We start from the raw sequence: 18,885 nt of genomic DNA, 5'->3' as shown, positions 1-18,885 counted from the left end.
CAAACTCTTTAACAAGATCTCCAAGCAATATAAGCTGCAACATTGAAATCACATGGCACAATTAAAGAATAGCTTCGATACAGTGAAAACAGTATGCCGATGGCAGTTGAGAATGAATCAATATGTACATTCCTTACCATCTACAGGTAAGACCAAGAAAAATCTTATTCATCACAGAAAATACACAATTCCTCTGATCAATATCAAAAACAACTGCTAAAGGAAAAATTTACAAAATAATGTCATAGCAACTGCATTTATTCTGTCAATGTTAGACCCATATAAAAGTACAATTCTTCATCATCTTGTATAAATTTAAATCACGATCAAAGCAGCCCAGGATACAAACAATATTTATTCAAATTTTGTCAAACTGTTCAGTTTTCCAAGTCACTGTTCCCCAGTGAGATCAAATTATACATGTGCATCATTTAACCATAAATTATATAAATTAAACAGACATCAGGACAAATATTGCTAAATAAATTGACCAATTAGCATCAATATTTGTACACTGGTAAAATATAATGCCATGGCCATAAAAAGGATGGCAACTGCCACACTAGTATATACACTATCTCCTCGCATCTTTTTTTTTTTTAAAAAAAGGAAACTGGCTGTAGTCCAGCAGAGTGGCACTGGTATCTAAAACATTTCCCGCCTAATTAAAACAATCACATACATGACTTCAATAAGCCAATCGATAAATCAATTTTCTTACACATATCTAATGCCAAGTTTTTGAAAGGCTAATTATACATTCCATTCAGCAGGTACTTTTCATTTACAGTAAAATGCCAACATTTTTTTAAAAAAGTTAGTAACAATCATAAGATCCAAAGACTACAGCAGGAGATGAAATATTCTTAGAAACAAAAAGTAAAAAAGGTAATAATTATAAAATGAAATAAAATATTTGGACAAATGCCCACGACTACGCCCTGTAGCAGCTGTTCCTCTTCTCCCTCCTCACCCTTCTCCGCGTTCCAGTGCCTCCTTACGTGGTCTGTTCACACCTCTGCCAACTGCCCTCAACCTCACCCTCACGAAAGGCAAACAAGCACCTAGGCCATGCTCGTCGAAGCGGCCGTCGCCGCAGATCCGCCGCCCCCGCTGCTCGGAGCACCGGCTCCGACACCTCCGGCGTCGTTGCCCGCCCCTCCGGAGCTGCCAGCACCTTCGGTTACACTACTCCCCGTGCCAACAGCTCCCCCACTGCCTGGGTTGGCACCTGCCGTGGCGTCTGACACGGCACCGCTCGCCCCACCCGCTTCCTGTATATGGCGCGGGATGAGGATGGGGTTCAGAGATGGCTGGATGCTTAGCTCTGTAACACACACAAATATAAAATTTCAAATTAGTTCAGTGTTAAGATGTACAAGCAGCTAGTGAGCGCTTTTCAGCAGCAACTACAGCCCAACCAACACAAGTGCCTGGAGAAATAATAAGTCATGCTGTAAAGTAAATGCAAACACTGTAATATTGCAGAATACAACACACACAAGCCAACCTACAACTCGACAAACATGTATGTTGCAATTTTTTTTATTTCTCTGAGAAGTTTCTCTCATGTATAAGCATTATTTAGTAAATGTGCAAGTTAAAAATCTACCAATAATAAACATATAAAAAGCGATGTATTGCACAGTCCCTTAAATTCATGTTTCTTTCCTAAAATATCTTCAGCTTCGTAAAAGTCTTATTTACAGACAGGATGAACACACAAATTAATATTCAAATACTTGTGGGCAAATGTTGAAGCACTTTGTAAGCAAGAAAAATGTTACAAAGAGTAAAGTGAGAGAGAATGGAGAGAGATTTTGGGTTTGGCCAGAAAAAAGTAAAATTAATCAAAAATTATGATTGTAATTACACTGATTAAAAATATCAAGTAATACATAAGAAATAATTGTAAAGTTACTTGGCTTGCTGTTGTTGTTGTTGTGGTCATCAGTCCAGAGACTGGTTTGATGCAGCCCTCCATATTACTCTATCCCGTGCATGCTGCTCCATCTCCAAGTAACTACTGCGACCTACATCCCTCTGAATCTCTACGATATTTACCCTCCATGCTTCCCTCCAATACTAAATTGGTGATCCCTTGATGCCTCAGAACATGTCCTACCAACTGATCCCTTCTTCTAGTCAAGTTGTGCCACAAATTTCTCTTCTGCCAATTTTTATTTAGTACCACCTCATTAGTTACGTGATCTACCCATCTAATCTTCAGCTTTCTTCTGTAGCACCACATTTAGAAAGCTTCTATTCTCTTCTTGCCTAAACTAGTTATCATCCATGTTTCACTTCCATACATCGCTACACTCCATACAAATATTTTCAGAAAAGACTTCCTGACACTTAAATCTACACTCTATGTTAACAAATTTCTCTTCTTCAGAAACACTTTCCTTGCCATTTCCAGTCTACATTTTATATCCTCTCTACTTCGACCACCATCAGTTATTTTGCTCCCCAAATAGCAAAACTCCTTTACTACTTTAAGTGTCTCATTTCCTGATCTAATTCCCTCAGCATCACCCGACTTAATTCGACTACATTCCATTATCCTCATTTTGCTTTTGTTGATGTTCATCTTATATGACAGAATTACAATGTCATTGGCAAACCTCAAAGTTTTTATTTCTTCTCCATGGATTTTAATTCCTATTTCAAATTTTTCTTTTGTTTCCTTTACTGCTTGCTCAATACACAGGATGAATAATGTTGGGGATAGGCTACAACCCTGTCTCACTCCCTTCCCAACCACTGCTTCCCTTTCATGCCCCTCGACTCTTATGCCATCTGGTTTCTGTACAAACTGTAAATAGCCTTTCGCTCCCTGTATTTGACCCCGGGCACTTTCAGAATCTGAAAGGGAGTATTTCAGTCAACATCGTCAAAAGCTTCCTCGAAATCTACAAATGCTATATAAACATATAATCTATCTTCTAAGGTAAGACATACCGTCAGAATTGTCTTATGTGTTTCAACATTTCTACGGAATCCAAACTGATCCTCCCCGAGGTCGGCTTCTACCAGTTTTTCCATTCATCTGTAAAAAATTCATATAGTATTTTCATTTGCAGCCGTTAAACCGATAGTTCGGTAATTTCCACATCTGTCAACACCTGCTGTCTCTGGGATTTGAATTATTATATTCTTCTTGAAGTCTGAAGGTATTTCACCTGTCTTGTACATCTTGCTCACCAGATGGTAGAGTTTTGTCAGGGCTGGCTCTCTCAAGGCTATCAATATCTCTAATAGAATGTTGTCTACTCCTGAGGCCCTATTTTGACTTGCTCTGTCAAACTCTTCACGCAGTACCGTATCTCCCATTTCATATTCTTCTACCTCCTCTTCCATTTCCATAACATTGTCCTCAAGAACATCGCCCCTGTATAGACCCTCTATATACTCCTTCCACTTTTCTGCTTTCCCTTCTTTGCTTAGAACTGGTTCCCATATAAACTCTCGATTTCATACAGGTGGTTCTCTCTTATTTTTCTGTAGGCAGTATCTATTTTACCCCTCGTGATATATGACTCTACATCCTTACATTTGTCCTCTAGCCATCCCTGTTTAGCCACTTTGAACTTCTTGTCAATCTTATTTTTGAGATGTTTGTATTCATTTTTGCTTACTTCATTTACTGCATTTTTATATTTTCTCCTTTCATGGATTAAATTCAATATCTCTTCTGTTACCCAAGGATTTCTATTAGCCCTCATCTTTTTACCTACTTGATCCTCTGCTGCCTTTACAATTTCATCTTTCAAAGCAACTGATTCTTCTTCTACTGTATTTCTTTCCCCCATTCTTGTCAATCGTTCCCTAATGCTCTCTTTGAAACTCTACAACCTCTGGTTCTTTCAATTTATCCAGATCCCATCCCCTTAAATTCCCACCTTTTCACAGTTTCCTCAGTTTTAATCAACAGTTCATAACCAACAGAACATGGTCAGAGTCCACATATGCCCCTGTAAATGTTTTACAATTTAAAATCTGGCACCTAAATCTCTGTCTTACCATTATATAATCTATCTGAAACCTTCCAGTGTCTCCAGGCCTCTTCCATGTATACAACCTTCTTTCAAGATTTTTAAACCAAGTGTTAGCTATGATTAAGTTATGCTCTGTGCAAAATTCTACTAAGTGGCTTCCTCTTTCATACCTTATCCCCATTCCATGTTCGCCTGTAACTTCACCTTTTCTTCCTTTTCCTACTATCAAATTCCAGTCCCCCATGACCATTAAATTTTGTCTCCCTTCACTATCTGAATAATTTCTTTTATCTCATAATAAATTTCTTCAATCTCTTCGTCGTCTGTGGAGCGAGTTAGCATATGAACTTTTACTACTGTGGTAGGTGTGTGCTTCATGCCTATCTTAGCTACAATAATGTGTTCACTATGCTGTTTGTAGTAACTTACCCGCCTACTATTTTTTATTCATTACTAAACCTACTCCTGCATTATCCCCTATTACCCCTACTACTTGGCTTATGGAAACTTAATTACATGGTAAGCTGTAATAAAGATGAGCATGTGTTGATTGACAATAAGTTATAAATATTAAAGCAGCTGTTAGCACAGGTCTCACTACTGTGTTATAATGACTAATTTCAGTTCAGCTCGTTGTTGTTGAAGACAGGACTTTAATTTGTATGCAAACTGGAATCAACCATTGTAGAAAATTCTGAATTTTGTTCATCACACATTGAAAGAGTAAATGGAGAGAGAAAAAAATTCTCTGTCAGGTTATTTCTTTCAATTAAGGAACTTCGATCTGACTATTTAGCACAGAAGGTAGGTATCGCTATTGTTCTAACAATATCCATTTCATCATTGGCACATGAGATGTTTCGTTTAGTCTTGATAACAAAATCATCCAGCGAATGAAATTATTCATAATATTTATCAAAATTCAGTTTTTCATAGAGGAAACAATAAGATATTGTGTTACAAAACCCAGGACACACTGTTGCTCATCACAACTAGAACTTTGCCTACACCAGAAAAAAATCTCAAGCATAATGAATATTCTAGCTTAGTAGCAGTCAACAATGTTCATATAGCACAGCAAAGAGATTTGAGGCTTCCATTATCGGGTTAACAACATTTTAATCATCTCGTGAAAGTAACTAAAACACATGTAGCAAACTTCACAATGTGTTACACGTTGGACATAATGTTCACTTCCCTTTCCAATCACCCAACTCTCTTCTGTTTGCCAATCCCATTACAACTTCCACTTCCACACCAGTCTGCGTCACCTTCACTGTATTATGATCCTAAACGTTCCTTACAAAAGTTGGCGAGGGGATTATATAACCTCAGGAAAAATTTCCAAACGAACAAAAAGCAACATTTTAAATGTTAAAACAGCTTTTCAAACAAACAATATAGTGAAATATAGCCTAAAACCATGGTTGGGAACACGAAGATTAAGTCTGAGAAATCGGGTGTATACAAGATGCACTGTACAACGTGTGACGTAAGACATATTGGACGCAAAGGGAGAACTTTGTAAGGGAGAACTTTCTCCCTCAGATACAGGTAACATAAGGACGCATCATTCAGGCTAGGTAGTCATGGCAAGTCAACAACAGCTAGTCACATTTTCACATCCGGCCATACATTAAAAATAACTACGACTTACAAGTATTGCCCCAAGCTGTGATGTATGCAATGTGCTGTACCACAGTCATCAGCTGATGCACTGCAGGTTGCCGGTTCAAACTGTATCACCAGCAAATATTTGTTATTTAGTATTTATCTTTTCTAGAAAGTTCTCAAAATTCTTTACATTTGTAACGTTTGCATATCCTGAAATATTCAATGTCTGTGTAAATTAGTAGTACTCTCTGCTCAGGAAACACTTCTGTCTCTATGTTGGTGTCGGTAATGAACATACTTCCAGCACTAAATGTTGTAGTGCACTGATGACACTCTTAGATTTGGACCTTGGTGCACTGTTTGGTGGAGACGCCAGATACTTCAAAACTTCTACTTCAGGTATTTGCAAACCTCTGCATCACCACAGCTCCAATTAGGCAACGTAAAAGCTGTTGCCGGCATTGACAGGAACCTAAATATATGCAGTACATTATACCTAAGATCTGTATATTGGGGAGACAGAAGATTCTAAAACAGCATTAACTCATCTACACATCTGGCATCCATTAGCATTTTCCAGAAAGGTTGGTCATGAACTGATAAATGGCTGAAAAGACTCTACCAAGTTGTCAAACACAGTTGGTGGTATGACACGGTGCATTTGGCAAATATGTATTTTTACTCTGACAGCGCAGCCCTGCAGTGGTTCGAGAGCAGCGAAGAGAAGCTCAAAAGGTGACAAAAATCCAGACCAAACTTAAAAAAAAAACATTTGGCAACAATCACTGGTGAGTCCATTTAGTGAAAGAACAATTAAAGAGCAGAGGGCCAACATCCTGAGGAAGCAACAGTGTGTTACAGAGAGAATGATTTGGCCTTATGCCACATTGTGAAACTGAATACGACAGATGCAAACAAAATCTCTCACTTCACGAAATGTGTAGCAGAAGATGCGTGCTGAGCTCTTGTGCTAAGGAATGTCACACCTACAAAGGAATTCATCAGCTGGTGCTAGCACACTGAGGAAATGCAACAGGTAATACACTGATTACAGAAGTATGACGACTCCCAAATGTTGTCCCTAAAGCAATTGTGGAAAACCACCATGACCTTGCATCTCTCACACGTGAGGTAATAGGAAAGTAGATACAGCAGTTGATGGCAGCCAAAAAAGTTGGACTGAGTACATAAGAGACAGCATCCACCAATGTCGATTCTGTGTGTCAGGAGATAATAGATAATGTTAAAATAGTAGTACATGACCAACATTTAGCACCAATCTCTGCCACAAGTCGAATGCACTGTGAAGAATGGACCCAGCTGACTCAGGCTTATGTCTTAGCCTTGAAACAACAATCCAGCATTTGAGCAATGCACATACAACAGACTCCTCCATGAAGTTTAATGCCCACAGAAGGACAGACATTTGGAGGACACAAGACAACATGCCAGCATGTTTCTGCTGTGGTGTACCCAAGACATTTGTATGCTGCTTCAGAGAAAGATCACTATTATGCTACATGTCACACACCACAATTTTATTCACGCAAGTCAGATGTAGACGACTGTTGTCAACCTGTAGTTCGAAGCCTATCACCTTTCCCTGGATAAGGTTGCACTACAATATGCCACTGCTGTTCTCAATTCTTGTACAGAGGTACTAACTGCTCGCCTAGGAAAATTGAGACATGTGACCATCTATGGAGCTGAAGCTACCACAGATGACATACTTCCACGGATGACACTTACCAACACGTCAGGAAATCTCATCGACGTTGATCACTGACATCAAACTTGTCCAGCAACTAGTCAACTTGGGGGTTCCCTTCCCTGTAATGCTGAATGCTTATCACCAGCTAAAGAAGACTATATTCCATGAAAACAACTATGCTGAAAGTAGCAAATGGGAAATATGTCCAGACGACAGGAACATATATTCGAGAAATATATGCCAATGATAGAAAGTATGCCTTCAATTTTGTTGTTTTAACAGAATGTCGTCTTCATGTTATTCTTGGACAGTGCTTTTGGCAGGCATCACAAGCAGTCTGACTGTGAAAAATCAGGGCTCAAGACTGACGAAGCTATTCCGACAAGCGCACATAACAAAGCTTGCTCTAGCCAGTTGTTTGCAATTGAAGACATTATCTTACCATCAAAGAGATGAGATCCAGTCTTCAATTGAGATGCTTAGTTAAACTGTGAAGTTTTTGTTGACTGAAAAAAGTTATAAATATGAAGACACAATTTCAGAGGCTTTATGGTTCTCATATAGATATGATTTTGTGAATACAGACTGAAGCAGAAGTGAAACTTTGTACCAAGGCCAGGAATCACTGTCACCAGCAGCCAATAAATCCACAAGTGTACGATTACAGATAGGTGACAAATCACTGATTAGCAAACCACCAAAAATTACCTACGATTACCATCCAGAGATAATGTGGAATGACCACATAGAACAAATGGTAGAATAAGCAGATGTGAGATTGAGAATCACTAAGAAAATCTTAAGGAATTTAAGTCACAGATGGGCAAAAGAAAAAGACTTAACAAGTAAGTTTTCCACCCAAAGGCCTCCTTCTGAATTAAACAACACAACTATCTCTCTATCTCTCCCTCTCTCCCACCCACCCACCCTTACCACTCCCAACACTCCTACCTTCTACATGCTTCCTGAAGTCCACATACCCAACCACCTAGGACATCGTATTGTGGCTTACTATGCCTCCAAGGAGGGACTCAGACCAACATCTTCAGGCTATTTACCTGCAACCTACTCTCCTATATGGAAGATACCAACCACTTCCTCCACTGACTCAACAGTTACTGTTCCTCTACCACATGGGGCCCTGCTCATCACTATTGACGCCACCTCCCTTTACACTAACATCCCTAATGCCCATGGCCTTGCCACTATTCAGCTGTTGAGAATTTTTCTGGGTTGTATGGCCGTGGTCCATGGAACTCTTCAACATGACACTATTGAACTCTACCTTCCACATCACTCAGGGGATTCCAGGCCTATAACATCCTTCCTGACCAACTATATCTTCACCCACAATTACTTCTCCTTTGAAAGCATATCCTACAAACAAATTTGGGGTACAGCAATGGACACCTGCATGACACTATCTTGTGCAAACCTATACACCTAGAGGAATGAGAGGAATCATTCCTAATCAAAGAGAATCCCAAACCATTCACTTGGTTCTGATTCACTGATTACATCTTTGTGATTTGGATTGAGGTTAAGGACACCCTATGTTGTGACTTGGCAAGACAGCCAAGTCACTATGAGAGGAAACCGAAAGTCACGCGCTTAAGCTTACGCAGGCTGGCGCGAGGCCTGGAACAGTTAAGGGAATTAATAGTAGCAAATAAAGTACGTAGTTGACGTAATACTTAACTTTAATCCATAAGTGGTGTACATCGGTCTGACGGTACAAGCATCACAACTTAAATATCTATTGATAATGGCGCCTTGCTAGGTCGTAGCAAATGACGTAGCTGAAGGCTATGCTAACTATCGTCTCGGCAAATGAGAGCGTATTTGTCAGTGTAGCATCGCTAGCAAAGTCGGCTGTACAACTGGGGCGAGTGCTAGGAAGTCTCTCTAGACCTGCCGTGTGGCGGCACTCGGTCTGCAATCACTGACAGTGGCGACACGCAGGTCCGGCGTATACTAATGGACCGCGGCCGATTTAAAGGCTACCACCTAGCAAGTGTGGTGTCTGGCGGTGACACCACACCCTATCCACATTCCTCCAGAACCTCAACACTTTCTACACCATTTCGCTTCATCTGGTCCTCCTCAACCCGACAAGCAGTCTTCCTTTATGTTGACCATCACAAAGATTGCTACATCAGTACATCCATCCATATCAAACCTACCAACCACCAGCAATACCTCCACTTCAACAGCTTCCACCCATTCCATACCAAGAAGTCCCCCTTCCATCCTTCCATACAGCCAAGCCACCCACAGACGTCGCATCTGTAGCGATGATCAGTCCTCCTCAAAATATATCAAAGGTTTCACAGAGGTCTTCATGGACCATAATTACCATCCCATCCTTGTACAAAAGTAGATCTCCCATGCCCTATCTGTCAAGTCACCCAACTCCTCCCAAACTCCAACCACAGAGGAGCATACCCCTTGTGACTCAGGACCATCCTGGACTGGAACAACTGAATCACATCCTCCCACCATGGTTTTGACTACCTCTTGTTGTGCCCTAAAATGAAGAACATTCTACCCACTACCCTTCGCACCCCTCCCACAATGGTATTCTGTCACCCACCAAACCTACGTAATCCATCCCTCCACAACCCCTGCTCCCAACCTCTTGCCTTACGGCTCATACCCCTATAATAGATATAGATGCAAGACCTGACTCTCACATGCTCCCGCCACCACCTATTCCAGTCTGGGCACAAGCATGACCTATACTATCAAAGGCAGGGCTGTGTTCTACATGGGCATGACAACCAACTGTCTGTCCATATGAATGGCTACCAACAAACTGGCCAAGGAACAGCTGCACCACTCAGTTGCTGAGCACGCTGCCCAACAGAATGTTGTTCATTTTAATGACTGCTTCGCAGCCTGTCCCCTCTGGATCCTGCTTGTATGCTCCCACAAGCATCACTTTATCCTCCCCCACCCCTACCCTGCTATCCCTCATCCTCTCTGCCCCAGCCTCACCACCACCACCACCACCACCACCACCACCACCACCACCACCAATCCTCCTCCTCCTCCTCCCCCCAGACTGCTTCTACCACCGTGCGCAGCTGCTCACAGTCTGGCCTCGGCAGCCACAGAAAGCGGCGGCCGCGCGCGCGGGTGTGTGTGTGTGTGTGTGTGTGTGTGTGTGTGTGTGTGTGTGTGTGTGTCCACTCTGGGGGAAGGCCTTTTGACCGAAAGCTTTCTTGTACAACTGTCTTTCCTGTTGAACCTATCTGCAACTCAACATTTCCACTATACAATGTGTAGCAATCTATCCTTTTCATAATACGGTCATTATTCCATCATGGATTTAATTCATCCATGGAAGAAGTGGCAAACGAAATACACTTTTGACCGATTCAAGAGTACTGTTCACCAGGCTGGGACCATTACCAAGTTGGATAAATAAAGGAGGTAGATGAGATCCAACGAAGAATGACACGGTACATCATGGGATCACTTAGTCAGCATTAGAGCATTACGGATCGGAGCGTGGAATGTCAGATCCCTTAATCGGGCAGGTAGGTTAGAAAATTTAAAAAGGGAAATGGATAGGTTGAAGTTAGATATAATGGGAATTAGTGAAGTTCGGTGGCAGGAGGAACAAGACTTCTGGTCAGGTGAATACAGGGTTATAAACACAAAATCAAATAGGGGTAATGCAGGAGTAGGATTAATAATGAATAGGAAAATAGGAATGCGGGTAAGCTACTACAAACAGCATAGTGAACGCATTATTGTGGCCAAGATAGATACGAAGCCCTCACCTACTACAGTAGTACAAGTTTATATGCCAACTAGCTCTGCAGATGACGAAGAAATTGAAGAAATGTATGATGAAATAAAAGAAATTATTCAGATTGTGAAGGGAGACGAAAATTTAATAGTCATGGGTGACTGGAATTCGAGTGTAGGAAAAGGGAGGGAAGGAAACATAGTAGGTGAATATGGATTGGGGGACAGAAATGAAAGAGGAAGCCGCCTGGTAGAATTTTGCACAGAGCACAACATAATCATAACTAACACTTGGTTTAAGAATCATGAAAGAAGGTTGTATACATGGAAGAACCCTGGAGATACTAAAAGGTATCAGATAGATTATATAATGGTAAGACAGAGATTTAGGAACCAGGTTTTAAATTGTAAGACATTTCCAGGGGCAGATGTGGACTCTGACCACAATCTATTGGTTATGACCTGTAGATTAAAACTGAAGAAACTGCAAAAAGGTGGGAATTTAAGGAGATGGGACCTGGATAAACTAAAAGAACCAGAGGTTGTACAGAGATTCAGGGAGAGCATAAGGGAGCAATTGACAGGAATGGGGGAAATAAATACAGTAGAAGAAGAATGGGTAGCTTTGAGGGATGAAGTAGTGAAGGCAGCAGAGGATCAAGTAGGTAAAAAGACGAGGGCTAGTAGAAATCCTTGGGTAACAGAAGAAATATTGAATTTAATTGATGAAAGGAGAAAATATAAAAATGCAGTAAGTGAAACAGGCAAAAAGGAATACAAACGTCTCAAAAATGAGATCGACAGGAAGTGCAAAATGGCTAAGCAGGGATGGCTAGAGGACAAATGTAAGGATGTAGAGGCCTATCTCACTAGGGGTAAGATAGATACCGCCTACAGGAAAATTAAAGAGACTTTTGGAGATAAGAGAACGACTTGTATGAATATCAAGAGCTCAGATGGAAACCCAGTTCTAAGCAAAGAAGGGAAAGCAGAAAGGTGGAAGGAGTATATAGAGGGTCTATACAAGGGCGATGTACTTGAGGACAATATTATGGAAATGGAAGAGGATGTAGATGAAGATGAAATGGGAGATATGATACTGCGTGAAGAGTTTGACAGAGCACTGAAAGACCTGAGTCGAAACAAGGCCCCCGGAGTAGACAATATTCCATTGGAACTACTGACGGCCGTGGGAGAGCCAGTCCTGACAAAACTCTACCATCTGGTGAGCAAGATGTATGAAACAGGCGAAATACCCTCAGACTTCAAGAAGAATATAATAATTCCAATCCCAAAGAAAGCAGGTGTTGACAGATGTGAAAATTACCGAACTATCAGCTTAATAAGTCACAGCTGCAAAATACTAACACGAATTCTTTACAGACGAATGGAAAAACTAGTAGAAGCCAACCTCGGGGAAGATCAGTTTGGATTCCGTAGAAACACTGGAACACGTGAGGCAATACTGACCTTACGACTTATCTTAGAAGAAAGATTAAGGAAAGGCAAACCTACGTTTCTAGCATTTGTAGACTTAGAGAAAGCTTTTGACAACGTTGACTGGAATACTCTCTTTCAAATTCTAAAGGTGGCAGGGGTAAAATACAGGGAGCGAAAGGCTATTTACAATTTGTACAGAAAGCAGATGGCAGTTATAAGAGTCGAGGGACATGAAAGGGAAGCAGTGGTTGGGAAGGGAGTAAGACAGGGTTGTAGCCTCTCCCCGATGTTGTTCAATCTGTATATTGAGCAAGCAGTAAAGGAAACAAAAGAAAAATTCGGAGTAGGTATTAAAATTCATGGAGAAGAAATAAAAACTTTGAGGTTCGCCGATGACATTGTAATTCTGTCAGAGACAGCAAAGGACTTGGAAGAGCAGTTGAATGGAATGGACAGTGTCTTGAAAGGAGGATATAAGATGAACATCAACAAAAGCAAAACAAGGATAATGGAATGTAGTCTAATTAAGTCGGGTGATGCTGAGGGAATTAGATTAGGAAATGAGGCACTTAAAGTAGTAAAGGAGTTTTGCTATTTAGGAAGTAAAATAACTGATGATGGTCGAAGTAGAGAGGACATAAAATGTAGGCTGGCAATGGCAAGGAAAGCGTTTCTGAAGAAGAGAAATTTGTTAACATCCAGTATTGATTTAAGTGTCAGGAAGTCATTTCTGAAAGTATTCGTATGGAGTGTAGCCATGTATGGAAGTGAAACATGGACGATAAATAGTTTGGACAAGAAGAGAATAGAAGCTTTTGAAATGTGGTGCTACAGAAGAATGCTGAAGATTAGATGGGTAGATCACATAAGTAATGAGGAAGTATTGAATAGGATTGGGGAGAAGAGAAGTTTGTGGCACAACTTGACCAGAAGAAGGGATCGGTTGGTAGGACATGTTCTGAGGCATCAAGGGATCACCAATTTAGTATTGGAGGGCAGCGTGGAGGGTAAAAATCGTAGAGGGAGACCAAGAGATGAATACACTAAGCAGATTCAGAAGGATGTAGGTTGCAGTAGGTACTGGGAGATGAAAAAGCTTGCACAGGATAGAGTAGCATGGAGAGCTGCATCAAACCAGTCTCAGGACTGAAGACCACAACAACAACAACAGAGATGCTTAACAAAAATAGTACAGACACTACATGAGAGACATTTTGCATCACAGGGAAATTGTATGTTGGAATTCCAAGACTGCATTCCAGAAAGTGTGAGGCAATTTATTATTTCATTCTACACAGCTCACAGAATGACCACTACATGAAACTTTGATAATTTGGAGCTAATATGAATGATTACCGACAGTCATTTTTCCCATGTGCCATTCACAAATAGAATAAGGAGGGGGCGGGGGGGGGGGGGGGGATCTAAGAGTGGTACCATAAGTATCCTCTGCCATGCACATTATTGAAGATATTTGCATAGGAACAGCCAAACCAGTTCCGAATGGGCAGTGCAGTCCACTGATGTAGAATTCTGCTCTGCCACCACTACAGCTACGAATGTATTGTTGACATTGTCAGTCTGGAAGTGGTGGGGGGGGGGGGGGGGGGGCAAGGATCTGCAGTGTATGACAATTGTAGAAAACTTAACAAGCCAAAAATCACTAAAAAAACATTTGTTTTGGATTATCTGTTTCGACAGAAGTATACTGTAACCACCAGATCTGCAAGAGGAAGAACGGAAGTTGAATGGAAAATATTTTACAATCATGATATTCCAACTTGTTACATAACCTATGGAATTAAAATATACCTTAGCCTTTAAAATCTTTACTACATATTGTGCATCAGTGTTGCGAGTGGCTTTACACTGCATATGCACTTCCCACTGCTACGAAAATCACTACACATCAGCAAGTCAAATATAGAAGTTAGTCATCCACCCAGCCCCTTCCAGCACTACTGTCCCTCATTCCACTATCTCACACAGTCTTACTTTTCTCCTCTTCTGCTAACCACCCCCCCTCCCCACCTCTCCCCTGCCTACCGTCTAACCTCCCAACCGCACGTAGCTACCCTACCCTGTCTCCACCTCGTCCCTGCGCACTCCCCAGCAGCACTTCACTGTTCCCACTCCACCCCTCCCCACTCTACCCCTCCCCACCCCAGCATTCTCCTTACCCCACCCAGTCGCCACTCCCATCATGCGCTGGTGCTGTTGCTCGCAGTGTGGCTTCAGTTGCCAGAGACTGCAGTGTCGTGTGTGTGTGTGTGTGTGTGTGTGTGTGTGTGTGTGTGTGTGTGTGAGAGAGAGAGAGAGAGAGAGAGAGAGAGAGAGAGAGAGAGAGAGATTTCTGCCGAAGGCCTTATTGGCCGAAAGCTTATCTGTGGAGGTCTTGTTGTGCCTATCTGTGACTAGCATCTCCGCTATATGGTGAGTAGCAACTTTACTTTTCATAATATTGTTATATTCTGTCCTGCATCATTTTCCACTGTTTGATAAAAGTATTATGTATGTACATAATCATAACTATACTGTGCAGATTACTATCGTCAGAGTGAAATTATCCTTTCCTTTGGAATCTGCCTGTATTGCCTATAATCTGTAAACTAGTTTCAATGAGGACTGCTCATCGGTGATATTGCATTATCTCATACAGCAAAAGGGAGAAGTTACCCTTCGCTTTTTGTCTCGAGTTAGTTTGTACGGGTCAGCTTTAATCGCCACAAGCAAAGAGAGCACAATTAATTGTCCTGCTGCAGGTTGCTGACAGCTGGTTTCTCATCGCACATTAAGAAGTTGTTATTAGGTTTGGATGTGAGTGTAAATTGAGAGCTACAAAATACATTGTCTGCCACAGTTCCGTCATTGGTCGTTCAAAATCAGCTGCGGGTAATGTTCCTTGCATTCCCGATAACTGATGGTGACAGCTCCATCATTGGTCCGTGTTACATGAGAAATAAAAAGAAATTAAAAGACTGGGTGCAGCGGTGAAATGACGGCTGTGTAGTGCTGGAATGGAAACAGGGAGGGGGTTAGATGTGTGAGGACAGTGACTAACGAAGGTTGAGGCCAGGAGGGTTACGAGAACATTGGATGTATTGCAGGGAAAGTTCCCACCTGAGCAATTCAGAAAAGCCAGTTGTTGGTGGGAAGGATCCATATGGCACAGGCTGTGAAGCAGAAATTTTGTGAGGAACTGCTCGTCACTGCAGATGTGACGACCACAGGTGGCTAGGTTGTACCGAAGAGACTTCTTGGTATGGAATGAGTGGCAGCTGTCAAAGTGGAGGTATTGCTGGTGGTTAGTAGGTTTGATATGGATGGAGGTACTGATGCTGCCATCTCTGAGTTGGAGATCAACATCTAGGAAGGTGGCTTGTTGGGTTGAGTAGGACCAGGTGAAGCAAACGGGGGAGAAGTTTCTGAGGTTCTGGAGGAATGTGGATAGGGTGTCCTCACCTTCAACCCAGATAGCGAAGATGTCATCAATGAATCTGAACCAGGTAAGGGGTTTAGGATTCTGGGCTTTTAGGAAGGATTCCTCTAGATGGCCCATGAACAGGTTGGCAAAGGATGGTGCCATGCAGGTGCTCATAGCTGTACCCGAGGTTTGTTTGTATGTAATGCCTTCAAAGGAGAAGTAATTGTGGGTGAGGATATAGTTGGTCATTGCGAATAGGAAGGAGGTGGTTGGTTTGGAATCCATAGGGCATCTGGAAAGGTAGTGTTTAATAGTGGTAAGGTCATGGGCATTAGGAATGTTAGTGTACAGGGAGGTGGCATCAACAGTGACGAGCAGGGCACCGTGTAGTAAACGGACAGAAACTGTGGAGATTCGGTGGAGGAAATGATTGGTATTTTTTTTATAAAGGAGGATAGGTTCCGGGTAATAGGTTGAAGGTGTTGGTCTATGAGAGCAGATTCTCTCAGTGGGGGCACAGTAACCGGCCACAATGGGTCGTCTCTTAGAAAAATGGGACACGCTGTATAATTACTCAATATAATAGATAATAAGGATAATTTTTATTCACATTATTATACAACCTAACTCAGAGACATATAGATGTTTTATGTATAACTGTAATTCACCTTTGGTAATGTCTCATGTTGTAAATATTTTATCCTATAAAATTACCAAAGGTACATACATTAATTAAAAATTTCTACATTTCTCTGAGTTACGTTGTACAATAAAGGTAAATAAAAATTGTCCTTAATAATGTATTACCTGGTACATGTAATTTGTGTTATGCTATACAGGTATATAAAATACACCAATAAACTGTCACAGTGCCATCTAATGGATGTATATGGTGGTTGTAATGTTTGCACCATTTCTGAGCAGTTAATCAGTGCAATATTTTCACACAGAAGAAGGTGTAATTAGATGAATGATGAACACTAACTTCACTTAACGAATGCAACAGTTTAGTATCATAACCACCACAACACAGCACTACTCAGCTTCTTCTGTGACAATATAGTTATGTTTACAGTTGTACATAATCCTTTTACATTTGACATGCCAATATATAGTGATCTCTGTGGTAGTTGGAAGTGCATATGCAATGTGATGCCACTTGCAACATTGATGACCAATATGGTGTCAAAATTTTAAAGCATAAGGTATTATAATTCTGTAGGGTATGTAACACGGCAGTTTATCAAGTTGTAATATCATGACTGTAAAATATTTTCCTATCAATTTCTGTTCACCCTCTTGCATATCTGATGACAGCATAGGTTCTGCTGAAACTGCTCATCCAATAAAATGTTTTTTAGTGATCTTGGCTTTTGACTTTTTTTCAGTTATAATGCAGGTACTATCGAACTGTCGATAGGATCTGGTGACTGATGAATATTGTCAGTGAGCGTCAGCTGTTCTGCACCACTTTTCGGAAGCCTAGAAATCCTGAAGGGAGGAAAGACAGAGCAAGCAGCCCATGATAAAACACTGGCAATCATCCACCAATTAGCCAGCAATTGTGTAAGGTGTTGCTACCTGGACAAGGCACAATTTGGAAGGAAGGGGAAAAGATGCTGCAAGGTGATAACATTCAGATTGTCCTTTCTCTTCCTTTGATCTTTATGAAGGAGGAGGATGGCACACGAAGTTTGAGACAAGTACCACTAACTGAATAAAAATATGAAATAAGATATCTACCCATTGGCACACAGTGATGATGACTTACTGCTCTTCAGTAAGGACATGTAGCGAGGTTACTGGCAAATCAAGACTGATGAGGCCGACTGTGAAAAGATTGCCTTCACGAAACCTGACGGCCTCCATGAGTTCAAAGTTATGCTGTTTGGCCTATGAAATTCTACAACTTTCAGCCAACATCAAACATACACTATGTGATCAAAAGTATCCAGACACATGGCTGAAAATTTCTTACAAGTTCGTGCCACCCTCCATCGATAACGCTGGAATTCAATATGGTGTTGGCCCACACCTAGCCTTGATTGCAGCTTCCACTCTCACAGGCATACGCTCAATCAAGTGGTCAGAGGTTTTTTGGGGAATGGCGACCCATTCTTCATGGAGTGCTGCACTGAGAAGAGGTATCGATGTCCATAGGTGAGGCCTGGCACAAAGTCAGCGTTCCAAAACATCCCAAAGGTGTTCTGTAGGATTCAGGTCAGGACTCTGAGCAGGCCAGTCCATTACAGGGATGTTATTGTCGTGTAACCACTCCGCCACAAGCCGTGGATTATGAACAGGTGTTCTATCATGTTGAAAGATGCAGTCACCATCGCCGAGTTGCTCTTCAACGTGGAGAGCAAGAAGGTGCTTAAAACACAAATGTAGGGTTGTGCCGTTATAGTGCCACGCAAAACAACAAAGAGTGCAAGCCCTATTCATGAAAAACACGACCACACCATAACACCACTGCCTCCGAATTTTACTCTTGGCACTACACAAGCTGTAAGATGATGTTCACTAGGCATTCGCCATACCCACATCCTGCCATTGGATCACCACATGGTGTACTGTGATTCGTAACTCCACACAATGTTTTTTCCACTGTTCAATCGTCAAATGTTTATGCTTCTTACACCAAGCGAGGTGTCATTTGGCATTTACCGGCGTGATGTGTGGCTTATGAGCAGCCACTTGACCACGAAATCAAAGTTTTCTCACCTCCCGCCTAACTGTAATAGTACTTGCAGTGGATCCTGATGCAGTTTGGAATACCTGTGTGATGGTCTGGATAGATGTCTGCCTATTAGACATTAGAACCATCTTCACCTGTCGGCGGTCTCTGTCAGCGAACAGGTGAGGTCGGCTTGTACGCTTTTGTGCTGTATGTGTCCCTTCACATTTCCACCTCACTATCACACAGCAAACAGTGGACC

At 41.5% G+C, this 18,885-nt stretch overlaps 1 protein-coding gene across 4 annotated transcripts in view; it reads right to left on the bottom strand.

Moving 5' to 3' along the window:
* Positions 1-535: 535 nt before the first annotated feature.
* Positions 536-18,885, bottom strand: part of LOC126424801 (glycogen synthase kinase-3 beta) — a 313,756-nt gene continuing 295,406 nt past the window's right edge. For all 4 annotated transcript variants that reach the window (XM_050087591.1, XM_050087592.1, XM_050087589.1 and 1 more), the window contains one exon: positions 536-1,327. In XM_050087591.1, the coding sequence (XP_049943548.1) occupies positions 1,065-1,327 (263 nt within the window). In that variant the 3' untranslated portion in view covers positions 536-1,064. The remainder of the gene's footprint in view (positions 1,328-18,885) is intronic.

This window comes from Schistocerca serialis, chromosome 10 (assembly GCF_023864345.2).
Source record: "Schistocerca serialis cubense isolate TAMUIC-IGC-003099 chromosome 10, iqSchSeri2.2, whole genome shotgun sequence".
Lineage (NCBI taxonomy): Eukaryota > Metazoa > Arthropoda > Insecta > Orthoptera > Acrididae > Schistocerca > Schistocerca serialis.
Note: the sequence above shows the minus strand (reverse complement) of the source record. Positions and strands in the feature narration are given on the sequence as shown.